Raw genomic sequence first — 12070 nt, 5'->3', positions numbered from 1 at the left:
GGGAAAAAAAGGGAAAAAAAGGGGAAAAAAGGGAAAAAAAGGGGAAAAAAGGGGGAAAAAGGGAAAAAAAGGGGAAAAAAGGGAAAAAAGGGGAAAAAGGGAAAAAAGGGAAAAAAAGGGAAAAAGGGAAAAAGGGAAAAAGGGAAAAAGGGAAAAAGGGAAAAAGGGAAAAAGGGAAAGGGAAAAGGAAAAAGGGAAAAAGGGAAAAAGGGAAAGGGAAAGGGAAAGGGAAAGGGAAAAAGGAAAGGAAAGGAAAGGAAAGGAAAGGAAAGGAAAGGAAAGGAAAGGAAAGGTGAATTGGATTTGGGGACATTGTTGAAGCCCAGCTCCTAGGATGCTGGGAGACAACAACGAGATTGTGGAGGGTAAGGCAGTCTTCAGAGTCCTCCTGAGTCTAATGCAGAGTGGAAGAGAGGGCACAGGAGAAAGGGTGCTGGAGAACGAGGGTGCAGCTTAGCTCTCAAGTTGCTGTGGCTGCAGAACACAGTTTGTCCAGTATTACAATGTGGAGAGGGTACTGTGGCTATACTTGAATATGGTAGTTCTGAGAAGATACAGAGGTATGGAAGCTCTCTTGCATGGTGGGAATGGGGCCTAACCATGGGAAGATAGGAAGACAGGAGCCCTGGCTAACTTCTGACTGTGGGTTCTCTGGCAGAATTTCTGATTCTGATATCACATCTCCCTCCCCAACAGGCTTCCTCAGGATGAAGAAGGCAGAGCCAGGTGTCTCCTACGGAAATTGTCACCCTGTTTCACAACTGTTGATCTCTCTCTTTCCAAGCTCCAAGAGAGGTTAGGAGTCAGGGCATTGACTGAACTCCCCAACGGTCTTGACTTCTCATTCATTATCATGTCTATGTCACAAAAGAGGTCCAAGTAAAACAGTGCAATAATCCCACAGCATGTATGGAGCCTTTGTGCAGGTGTGACGGGAGTGTCTGGCATCCATTATAAAATAAATACGATTCACAGAGGCCAGGTAGACAGAGGCACCATGGCGACCATGATGCTGTTCCTACTGACCATAAGCCTGACCATGAACTCTGTGGGATGCTATATTAATCATCCTGAGTGTGCCAAAACAGACAAGGTGAGATCTTTGCATGTGCTAAATGTGTGAACCAAGTTTTTAGTATCATGATGCTGAACTTGATGATAATCTGGGTTCTTTGATGGACATTGGTGGGCTACCTCTTGTTATTTCCTAGGATCTGCTATTCAATATGGTATTTTCATTTTTCTGCAAGGCAGATAATATCCACAGGTATAGGATGGGCTATGGAAGCATCTGTCTGGTTATTCTGTCTCACAGAGACCAACTGCCTCCTTCTGTCAGCTTGGGCTCCCCAAGACCCTCCTTTAATCCCACATAAATCCCACATAAATGACACTTCAGAATTTCAGTGGTGCATGGATACCACAAGGTAGGAATGAGTTTGTAGGATGACTCCTTCCTTAGTGAGTAGTCCTTAACAGTGGAAAGATGCAGAGAGACAATGCCAGGAGCAAGGTACACACAGCTAGGGTGACTATGGTCATTAGTGACCCAATATTAGCAAGTTTGTGCTGGTATTACCTACCTATGGCAGTCACTTTAAATCTTTTTCTACTCTTCCCTCAGCCTTATATTGTAGGTGACTTTTTTCTATTTTTTTGAATGGTTTGTTTGGGTCCATGGTCATATGCAATCCCAGGAATAGCATCTCCCAGGAGATCTCTGCATTACCTTGTCTGAAACAGCCTGCCCAATGATCCAGAGGGGCTGGACATGACCAAGCTCTCCCTGACCCTTCAGCATGCACTGGGATGTTTCCCAAACTTCTCCTCTGCCCCCACTTCAGCTACAGCCTTAAAACCCTTTTGCCTGATACTGTCTCTCTCCTTCATGTCCTCCTCAGTGGTGATTTCCCTCATCTAGCTTTTAGGAAATTGGTACATAATTCGTTGGGCAGGAAATCTTCCTCTCCCAGAAGCAAAGCTGAGAAGCCCGCTGCCACCCTTTGTCTTGGGCAAAAACAAAATTGGCTACTTGGAGTTCAGGATGAATATCTCGTGAGTACCTGCCCTCAGTCTTTCTGCTTGGTTCTTGGCTGCGTGGTCTCTTCATCCTCACATGTACTCCACTTCAGCTAAATGGAAAATATGAGAGTGGAGTCCTCTTATCCTGTCTGGGAAAAGTGTCAGTTGACTTCTGTAACTGCAGGAATTATATTCCCAGGAAAACTGAGTTTAGCACGGGAGACATGGTGTCTCAGCTGAGGTATTTTGCAGTTGTGCACACTGAGAATAACAGGAAATTCCAAGCACAATGCTCTAGATCTTTGAGAAATCAGAGTCCACACAGCTTACTTCTGTGTAGAAATGCAGTATCAGGCTGTTCAGGATTTCAATGGGTTGTGAGGTCATTTATGAGTATGGAGGTAAATCTTGGGCAGGATCATTTGAGATAGGCCCTTGGTGAAACCTTTGGAGACCAAGGGCATACCCTAACATCCTCATGGAAAATGGTCTGAAGTGGGTTGGTTGGAAGACTTCTCTGAACTTAGAGTATATTTTATTCATCAGCTCTGCACCTATCTGTACCTATGTTTTCCATACTAGTGTGACATAGAACACAATATGGGAACACATGGCTTGTGAGAAGCCTGGGAATGTGGCTAGCTTTTATAATACATACACATACATATACATATATTGTGGGGAAGGGCTGATCTCACCTGACTGTTGTGCACCGAGCAGTGGATTGGGATAGGGCAGGTGTGAAGGAGAGCACCCTGCTTCTGCTCTACGTCCAGGAAACCCATTGGCTGTGTTGAGTTCAAGATGGCCTTGAATGAAGCAAAGGACTTTCCTTGCTATTTCACTCTGTGTAAGTACTTCTTTATACATTGTTCCATTTCACAGACTCTTTTGAGGAATACATTACAGCTACAAGTCTTGTTCTTTGTCTGCAGGGATGTGGCACTATGTTTCCATAAAATTCTTTGGAGGGGAGAACTTTGGTATAGCCAGCTTAAATGGTATAACCAATACTGTACACCAGATGATGGCAATGCTCATGGGTATGTCATCCCATACCCAACTATGCTGATGTTGGTAATGGCTTCCTGGAGCACTGGTACAGAGTTCCAGTACTGTACTTCCCTCTCCTTGTCATTGCTGTGGTTTCTGGATCTTTGTGAGAGGAATTTGTCAGCCTCAGCATTCATATGACCACTCCTGTTGTCTAAGACCTATATCCAAGCACATCTACCCATCCTTAACACTATTTCTTCACTCTCAGTCAGACTTTGGTGCATCCCTACACTGAGTAGACATGTGGGTGGAATCCTGTGTCACTGGATATATTGCTTGTCCACTGGAGACCTGTGCATTTATCATGATAAGAGAACTGTATTCCAGTGGCTAATGCCATGACAGCAGAGCCCCACTAAACACCCTGTTGTTTACAAGATACTCCCCTATGCCACATAGTTCTGAGATCCTGAAGTGCACAGCTCATCATCAGTTTAAAAGGAAAGGCAGAGACCAATAAGTTAAGGAAGACTCAGGTTTTAGTTTTGACGAGTGCTTGGGAGTAAAAAACTTGAAATTTCCTTCTCTTTCACTTGGATAGTTCACAGCATATAGAATGGACTAGAGATAACAAGAGGGTGTTAGCTATGAGGCTAGCAGTACTTTCTCTGCTACTTATATCACACCTAATATACCTGACATATCACACAGCAGTAACATGTAAAGCATGGCACTGCTGAGCATGCTTGTTACCCAAGCACATCTCTAAAACCTTTGCTCACCATCTAGCACAGCCAAAAAAAATGCTTCAGATTGAATTTGAGACTCTGTCTCAAAAAGGTAATGTGGAGAGTCCTACCATCATCCTCTGAACAGTGCATGGACATGTGCAGGTTCATACACAAACACACACACATAGAGAGGGGGGGTGAGGAAGAGGGAGAGGGGAAGGGAGAGGGAGGAGGAAGGGAGAGAGAGAAAGAGAGACAGAAAGAGAGAGAAAGAGAGAGGGAGGGAGGAAGGAGGGAGGGAGGGGAGGAAGGAAGAGGGAGAGAGAGAGAGAGAGAGAGAGAGAGAGAGAGAGAGAGAGAGAGAGAGAGAGAGAGAGAGAGAGAGCAACCTAAGTCCAAAAATCCAGCATGTAGAGATTTATCTGACAGGTCTGTTATCAGTCACTTTCCTGGGAAGGTAGCTCTTCTGGTCTAAATTCCCAAGCTGTCTCTTCACATTCTGGACACTGTCGTACCCATGGAATGTACACAACTCCAAAGAATCCACTGAAAGTTTAACACCTATCCTCCACCTGCCACCACCAACCTCTGAGACCTTATCCTCATCTTGATCCCTGAAGTTTTTCATAAACTTCAAAACACTGCCAGAAAACTCATGGTACTTTTCCTCAAGGATCTTTCCTACCAAGGTCTTCCACTGGCCTCTCTCCCCTGTTCTAATCCAGCATTCCTGTTCATGTTCATTTCTTTCTCCTGCCCTCAACCTCAATAGCCTCTTCAGGCTGTCTATGCATGAGATTTTAACAAGTATTTGGATAGGTTTCTCAGCCTAGACATGGAGACATAAGCAGAAACACCTATTGATGCCCACTAGCCTCAACTTTACATTACAATGTTACAACCAAGGACTCCAGGGGCCATGGTGCCATCCAAAACCTGTTGATGTCTCTAGCTGCTCACCTACTTTGCTTATATAAAATATTATTCTGGATAAAGGACGATTCAAAAGATCTTCTTCAATGTATATTTTGGAGTTATAGGATATATTACAGAGGGCCTTCTTCCAGAATGGTGTCCTGCTAACAGGACCTGAGAACAGAACAAAGGCAGAGATTTAGTCAATGGTGGATACCTCTCCTTCCCACTTCATGCTTCCCAAGCCATCACATTCAAACTTTGCCTATGTTCCTGGAGGAAAGCGAGTCAGGGTGTCTCTGACTTCAGGATCTGGGTGTAGCTGAAATTCTGAATCAGTTTTCTGCCCTCCATGGATGAGTGGTTGGGAACCTTCATAAGAACCCATTAAAGAGAAACTCACTGGCTGCTTCAGTCTCAAACAACTATGTGCTTATGTGGTACACCTCCCAAATACGGTGTGAACTTGATTCTCTCCTGATTGCTCCTATGTAGCCTGCATCCTTCTCAGAGAGTTTTGTGAGAAAGCACTCCAGTTGTTGTTTGAATCTGCCTATGTCACAGAAGCCCTACAAGGGACATATGAGTGACTATAGAGAGAGTCCTTTCCACCTAATTCTTGCCATCCTCACCTGGCCTGCAGGTCGCCGTAATTACACTGCAGACACAACATTGCTTTTGGATTTTGAAGACGTTGTGATCCAAATGGGCATGAACAAAACAAGCATCATCAATCCTCCTTTTGATGGTAGTAAAAAGGCTTTTACTAATTCACCTTCCCTTCTGTTCATGATTTTCTGTAGGACAGTGGCCATGTCAACACCCTACAATCTAATTGCTTTTCTCTGGGTCTACATATAGATTCCTGTGAACCAGACAAGAAATCCTAGTGCACAGATGAATCCCTTCAGTGACTATGCATGAACCTGGCTCTGGGAGAACTTCCTCCCTCTGCAGCAGCAGTCAGATCTCCTGGTGCCAAGAGAGGACAGGGCCTCCCACTCACACCCACCCCTCCTCACTCCTTTGTTTTCAATAAAGGTGGTAGATCCAGGCTCTCTGTGTCAGAAATGATTCATTTGGCTCCAGCTCTCTGATGCTCAGACCTGACCTTAATTGTCAGGAAGAAAGGACTTCAGCTTCACAGGTCCCCATGCAGATGGTATGCCATGGTATATGAGGTCACTAGATTCAGTAGTGGGCACATGGAGAGAAAGACGGGGGCTGGGATGTGCATGGTGACCAGTGAGGGGATAGAAGGTTGATCAGGATTACAGGGATGCATGTGTGTATTGGCCAATGTGTGTTACTGCAAGAACCTGGGTTCTTAGTACTGCCCTTAGGTTCTGCCTCTGCTGATGGATGGTGGCTCTGGTATAAGGCCGTAAACAGTGGCTGTGGCCTCTATGAATGTGGAAGGTGGGCCTTGCTGCTGATGCCTTTACTATCTGAGCATTAGCTTACTTGTAGTCATCTCCTGCCAGGGAAAATATACCAGAGGACATAAAACCAACAATGCAAACCTGTGTCCAAGTCTAAACAGAGAGGAAAATTTTCTCTTCGTCTTCATTAAAGTTCTACTAACCCCAGGCTGGATTGATGGCTCAGTGGTTAAGAGCACTAACCACTCTTCCAGAGGTCCTGAGTTCAATTCCCAGCAACCCCATGGTGGCTCACAACCATTTGCAATGGGATCCTATGCCCTCTTCTGGTGTGTTTGAAGACAGTGATGGTGTACTCACAAATATAAAATAAATTAATCTTTAAAAAACCCCAAAAGTTCTAATAACCCAGTGTTCGGCTTTTTTGAATGTAATAATCTATTATGCTGATGTCATTCACGTACAATTATAATCCAGTCCTTCTTGGACCATCTTTAAACTTCATGGTATCAAGAGTCTTTGAAGAAATATCTCAAGTGAACTTGTAGTCTATTCGTGGGCTAAATTATTTACAGCTACACTAGCATAACATGATTTATGTACTGAGAAAGGTCCCTATGCAGTCCAAGGCAATGATTATCAACCACAGAATCAATGTTTCCTGGGTGGAGAGAACAGAAGATAGCAACTCAGAGGACCCAACCCCTCCCCAAGTTACAATTGTGTCTCCCCTCCAGATAGCCTTGCCTTGAGTCAAATGAGTTCAATAGTTTCTAGAGTACACACAGGTGCTGCAATGGTTGTGTGTGTGCTATATTCAGGAAGCAGTGCTCCACAACAGATCTGTCCAGGAGCTCTGCAACCTCCTCTGTTGAAAGAGAAGCAGGTTATTAGCTCATTGCTCTGGATCCTTGGCATAACAGTACTATCCAAGACTGTGAGCATCCCAGAGTCTCATTTACATGGGAGCTGTGCCTGAAAGGCCCAACTGCCATTTACACCCTAGATGTGGAGTGAGACCACTACTGTTTTGTTTCTTTAGGAATTTAGAGAGTGTGTGTAGACCTTAACTGGTACCCTAAATATCCATGCACAGTGGTCCACATTTTGAAGCAAGGCTAGCTTTAGCTTTGCTACACTGAGATAACAAAGATCATAGCATGGAGGCCCTGGTACAGTGGAACCAATTCACAAGAGGTAGAGGAAGAAAAAAAAAAAAGAATTTCACCCCAGCCTGGACAAAGAAAGAAGATTCATATATTTTGAAGAGCTTTCCCTTAGGAGTAAGCTGAAATGTTAACAGGTTGAGCTCTTGGCTGTGAAAATACACTGGATGTGTTTCCTGGATCAGGGTGTGTTATGAGGAGGAATGTTCTTTAGTCACCAGACCTATAGTGACCTTGGTGAAATGTGAGGCTTCTTTTGGATCACAACCCCAATGTCTCTTTGGAGGCTGAGGCAAAAGGGTGGTTTGTCTGTGGGACAGAGTATAGGTGAGGTGGATGTCAGTGCAACTGGGTATGGAGCTGGCTAACTAGGATCTTTATGTGTTGACTACACTGGGGAGCTGCAGCGCACAATGTCTCTTATTCTGGGGCCATCAGACCTCTATGTCTAGCCTCAGAGTGTGCAAGCAAACCGTGGCTATGGTTGGGGTTGGATTCAGTTGCTGCTCAGGAACACAAGAATGACCACCTTCCTCCTTCCGTTCCCTCAGAGCTGGATTGACATCCAGCTTATGTAGCAGTATGTATTGCTGTAGAGGTGACAGAACAATGGAATATCTTGATGAAACAAAGTTGTAGCCACATGGCTTCACTCCAGATAGAACACCCATCTCACACCTGGAGAAATACTGAGAACTTGTGGAAGAGGGAAGAAGAAACTGAAAACTGGAGTGGAAACTTGGTAAAGCTACTCAGAAGGTAGATGTTCCAGCCCTTTGAAAATTCTCTGACTCTCATTATCTTTCCATCTACTTCATTTTTGTATCACTTTTTCTTTTTCATCTAAGACACTGAGATGTGTCTTAAAAAAGACAACATCCTCCCCTCCATTTTACTCACATCAAAAGTGAAAGTGCCACAATTCACAGCTGTTTGCTCCTCACTCTCTTGAACCTGGCGTCTGGACATCCCCTGCCATCTGCTCCTGACTTTCTTCCCTCCAGTCTGTTCCTGACATAGCCAGGCTACCACTGTACCTTCCAGGCATTCCCACTGAATACATTTCTCATCTAGAGTACAATTCCAATTCATTCACTTATTGCTCATTCACTTCACTACCTTCAATCATGTGTTTAAATATTACCTTAGTGCAGCTCACATGGAAAATTTCATTTAATCTACAAATCCCTCCCTCCTTATAGCTGTTTTTCACATTGTTCCTTTGAGGACTTCCTCATAGCATGTGTCACACTTGTGACAATATATAATTATATAATAAGGATATTGGAGTAAACAGACTGAGCATTGATAGTTAATACAATGAACACTTAACAATTAAAAGGTAAAGAGAGCTAGAGATTAAATGTGTGTTCCAGGTAATCAGTGGAGGAAACCATTTTGCCATAGGATCCTTTCCACATGGCCAGTTACAAAATGGTGTCAGGAAGTTGTTATGCCCTTGAACTTTGTCTAAGTAATTTGTTGTTTCTGTTTTTTTTTTTTTTTGAGGGGGGTGTCTTTTTATTTTAGACTCATTAGAGCCATCCACAAAGAAAAATCAAAGCATCGCCACATAGGATTTCATCCTGTGCTGCAAGTCTATATAACTTTTATTCCCCTTTAAACTTTGTCTATAGTTTAAACTCTGCATTACATCTACAAAGGGAGAGTGAACCTCTGCATTTGGACTTTGTGCTGGAGAAAGTACAGTATTGTCGAGTAGAAATGGCAAGGGCTGCAGATCCTTTGTAGAAGCTCTTTCATCAACATAAGTGCTAGACTGCTCTTCTGACAACTGTTACCAGAATAGTGTCATATGAGGTTCTATCACTGATTGAGTGAAATGAAACAGAATTGTTCTACTTCAACTGTTAATGGGGTTCACTGTTTTTTAAAGACAAAATCTAATGTAGCTTACTATGAACTTAAAACAGTGTGAACCCAAGGCTGGCATGGAATACCTGATCCACCTGATGTTGCATTCCATGCACTAGGAATGTACACCATCAAACAAGGAATTGTCTCAATTAGCTGTAGTAATTCTTGGCATATCTGAGCTTCACCAGACTGTTACCACGTCAATAGAAAACTAAAACAAACCCCAGTTCTAGCCAGTTCACACTTTTTACTGTGGCTATATTTGATGCTATCAAAAACTCAGCTAATACTAGATAACCTCTGTACTTTACAATAAGTTACCTAAGTATTAACAGTACAGAGAAGATGTGTCTAAGCTGAGATTTAAGTTCAGTGAATAAGGGACATGATCAGAATTAGTGAAGACTACAGTTGTGGAGATGGGGATCCCTGTAGGAGCTGCCAAAATAAGGCAAAAAAAAAAATGAATGAAACGGAAAGCCTTAGAACATGGGAAAACATGAACCAAGAAATCTCTCCCTTCTGTTCTACCATTGCTCTAAGATCAACAACCACCCGTTCTATTGACTCCTGAGAGTATCTATCAACAGAAGATCTCAACTTCCTGTCCTACCATTTGTCCTCCCAATGCTGCCTGCAACTCCCTGCCCATCCACTTCCTGATAGTGTCTTTCATCACTTTAGCTTAACAGGGGTCTATGAGCATAGTTACAGAACATTTTAAAATTTTATTAACAGGGACAGAGAAAAAGTTGGGTAAATGATGGGAAGTGGCTATGCAGTGCAGGATCTATCCTTCATATTGCACACAAGACTCACAGTAGCAGACTCCATCTTTCAATCATCTGCCTGTGGCTCTCATGATTTTTCTAAGGGAAGAACTATACACAATACAGCCATAAGTGCAGACATCAGTCTTCCACAAGGTTATGTGGGAGGGTCCTATTCTGCCATCAGCAGGAAAAGTATGCAAAGGCCTTGAAACTCTGGGGGCAGAGACTCCAGGATTCTTACTTATCTCTGGCCCTTAAGAGCACTGACTTCACCCTCTCAAGAAGGTTAAGTTTCCTGATCTGCAGCATCATACAGGACTGGATTATGGCAGCTCCTCAGCACACCCCAGGCCATGATATAGAGTTATCACTAATATTGTTCATATATTCTTGAAGGTGCTTAATCTTGGTCTAGAGAGACCAAAAGTGCCCTTCTAAGACTAGAACCTCACTCTAGAATTGGGGTCAGATTGGTCCCAGGATATCAGGATATGGAGGGACAAAAGAAAGTGACAGCTGAAGCAGGAGCTGGGATGTGAGATGAAGTGGCCAAAGCAGCTCAGCTGTGGCCTCTGGGCTCATGTGAGTCCTTGACCTCTGTATGTTAGTTTTGCTTTTCCATACAAAGAAAACCAGACTCAGATTCTCCTTGTAGACTTGTCAATTGTAAAACTGATCGGTAGGAAAATGCTTTGATAGATGTCTTAGTTAGGGTTTTACTGCTGTGAACAGATACCATGACCAAGGCAACTCTTTAAAAAAAACATTTAATTGGGACTGGCTTACAGGTTCAGAGGTTCAGTCAATTATCATCAAGGCAGGAGCATGGTAGCATCCAGACAGACATGGTGAAGGAGCTGAGAGCTCTTCATCTGAAGGCTGTTAGCAGGCTTCCAGGCAGCTAGGATGAGGATCTTAAAGCCCACACCCATAGTAATACACCTACTCTATCAGGGCCACATCTTCTAATAGTGCCACTCCCTGGGCTAAGCATATATAGACCATAATAGTAGGTGCTCAAATGTTTTAAGGTACTTGTACAACTGTAGGTTCATAAGAGGCTTTGATGAACACCATGTTCTAACATCAGGCCAGAATGTGTTGAAGAAGCCTAAGTTGTGTCAATGGGAACAAGGGTTCCATATGTACTTTCATAAGGTCCTGAGATGGTCAAACATGCAGAACACCAGAGTCTCTTTGCTGGAGATGAAACCCTGATCCTTGGTGGAGCAACTTCACATTTGTGGACACAGATTCATGACTCCTTTATGTGGCTAGAACCTATTTAGTGTCTGAAATAAAGAGACCTTACCTTTCAGGAGCTTGAAAAGTCATTGAGTATATATATATATGGCTAATGGTTATAGGTGAGAAAGGAGAGGAATGAGATAACTGTCGGGCAGCAGGTGTAGGGGAATAATGGGAGCGGGAGAAAACCTGTGTCCCACCAGAATTCCAGTGCTCTGGGCAGGCAGACGAGGAGGACTGCTGCACACTCTTCACTCAGCCCCGGATGGGTGTCTGGCTGTGGAAAGCCACAGACCCTAGCTCGAGGGGGTAGACAATGGGAAGTCCAAGGTCTCTGGGCCTCACTGAGGCCAGATATAACAGGTTCTTAGTCTGGGGCATCCCAGATGCTGCTGGACACTGCAGAAGAGCTGAGAACAAAGTGGAGGCCCCAGGGGTGGCTCAGTCATCCCCGGGCCAAAGAGAGGAGAGGGCAGGGAGAGAGGCGGCGCTGGGTGGTTCCCACATGGGCAACAGTCCTTGGTCCTGTCCATTGCTGGAGCACAGGGAAGCCTTACAGCGTGAGGTTAGGCACAGCTCTTTAGGTGAAAACTTATTCCATCATTCAAGTATGGTGGGCCTTGATGAACAGAGACAGTCTATGGTTTTAGAGCTTTATTGCAGAAAGACAGAGAGAAAGAGAGAGGCTGGCCATGGCCACGTGGAGAGAAGGGGGGAAGGGAGGGGGAAAGGGAGAGCTAGAGATGAGAGTAAGAAAGGTGAGAGCTAGAGAGAGAGAGAGAGAGAGAGAGAGAGAGAGAGAGAGAGAGAGAGAGAGAGAGGAGAGGCCAAGCAGCCCCTCTTATTGTGAACTGGGCTATCTTGTAGTTGCAGGGAAGCTGTGGGGAGGAGAATACCTGGCTATTGTCAGATAATTGTAAGGATGGAGTCTAGCCAGCAGATGCTGGTGAGGATGTGGA

At 44.2% G+C, this 12070-nt stretch overlaps 1 protein-coding gene across 1 annotated transcript; it reads left to right on the top strand.

Moving 5' to 3' along the window:
• The first annotated feature begins 924 nt into the window (after nucleotides 1-924).
• LOC110308830 (uncharacterized) lies at nucleotides 925-5718 on the top strand. Its single transcript, XM_021181143.2, has 6 exons — nucleotides 925-1093; nucleotides 1922-2055; nucleotides 2799-2872; nucleotides 2958-3065; nucleotides 5308-5412; nucleotides 5526-5718. Exons 1-6 carry the CDS (start codon nucleotides 998-1000, stop codon nucleotides 5552-5554), a joined length of 546 nt encoding a protein of 181 aa, XP_021036802.1. The 5' UTR covers nucleotides 925-997; the 3' UTR covers nucleotides 5555-5718.
• The last annotated feature ends 6352 nt before the right edge of the window (nucleotides 5719-12070 follow it).

This window comes from Mus caroli, unplaced genomic scaffold (assembly GCF_978045245.1).
Source record: "Mus caroli unplaced genomic scaffold, Mus_caroli_1 scaffold_2, whole genome shotgun sequence".
Lineage (NCBI taxonomy): Eukaryota > Metazoa > Chordata > Mammalia > Rodentia > Muridae > Mus > Mus caroli.
Note: the sequence above shows the minus strand (reverse complement) of the source record. Positions and strands in the feature narration are given on the sequence as shown.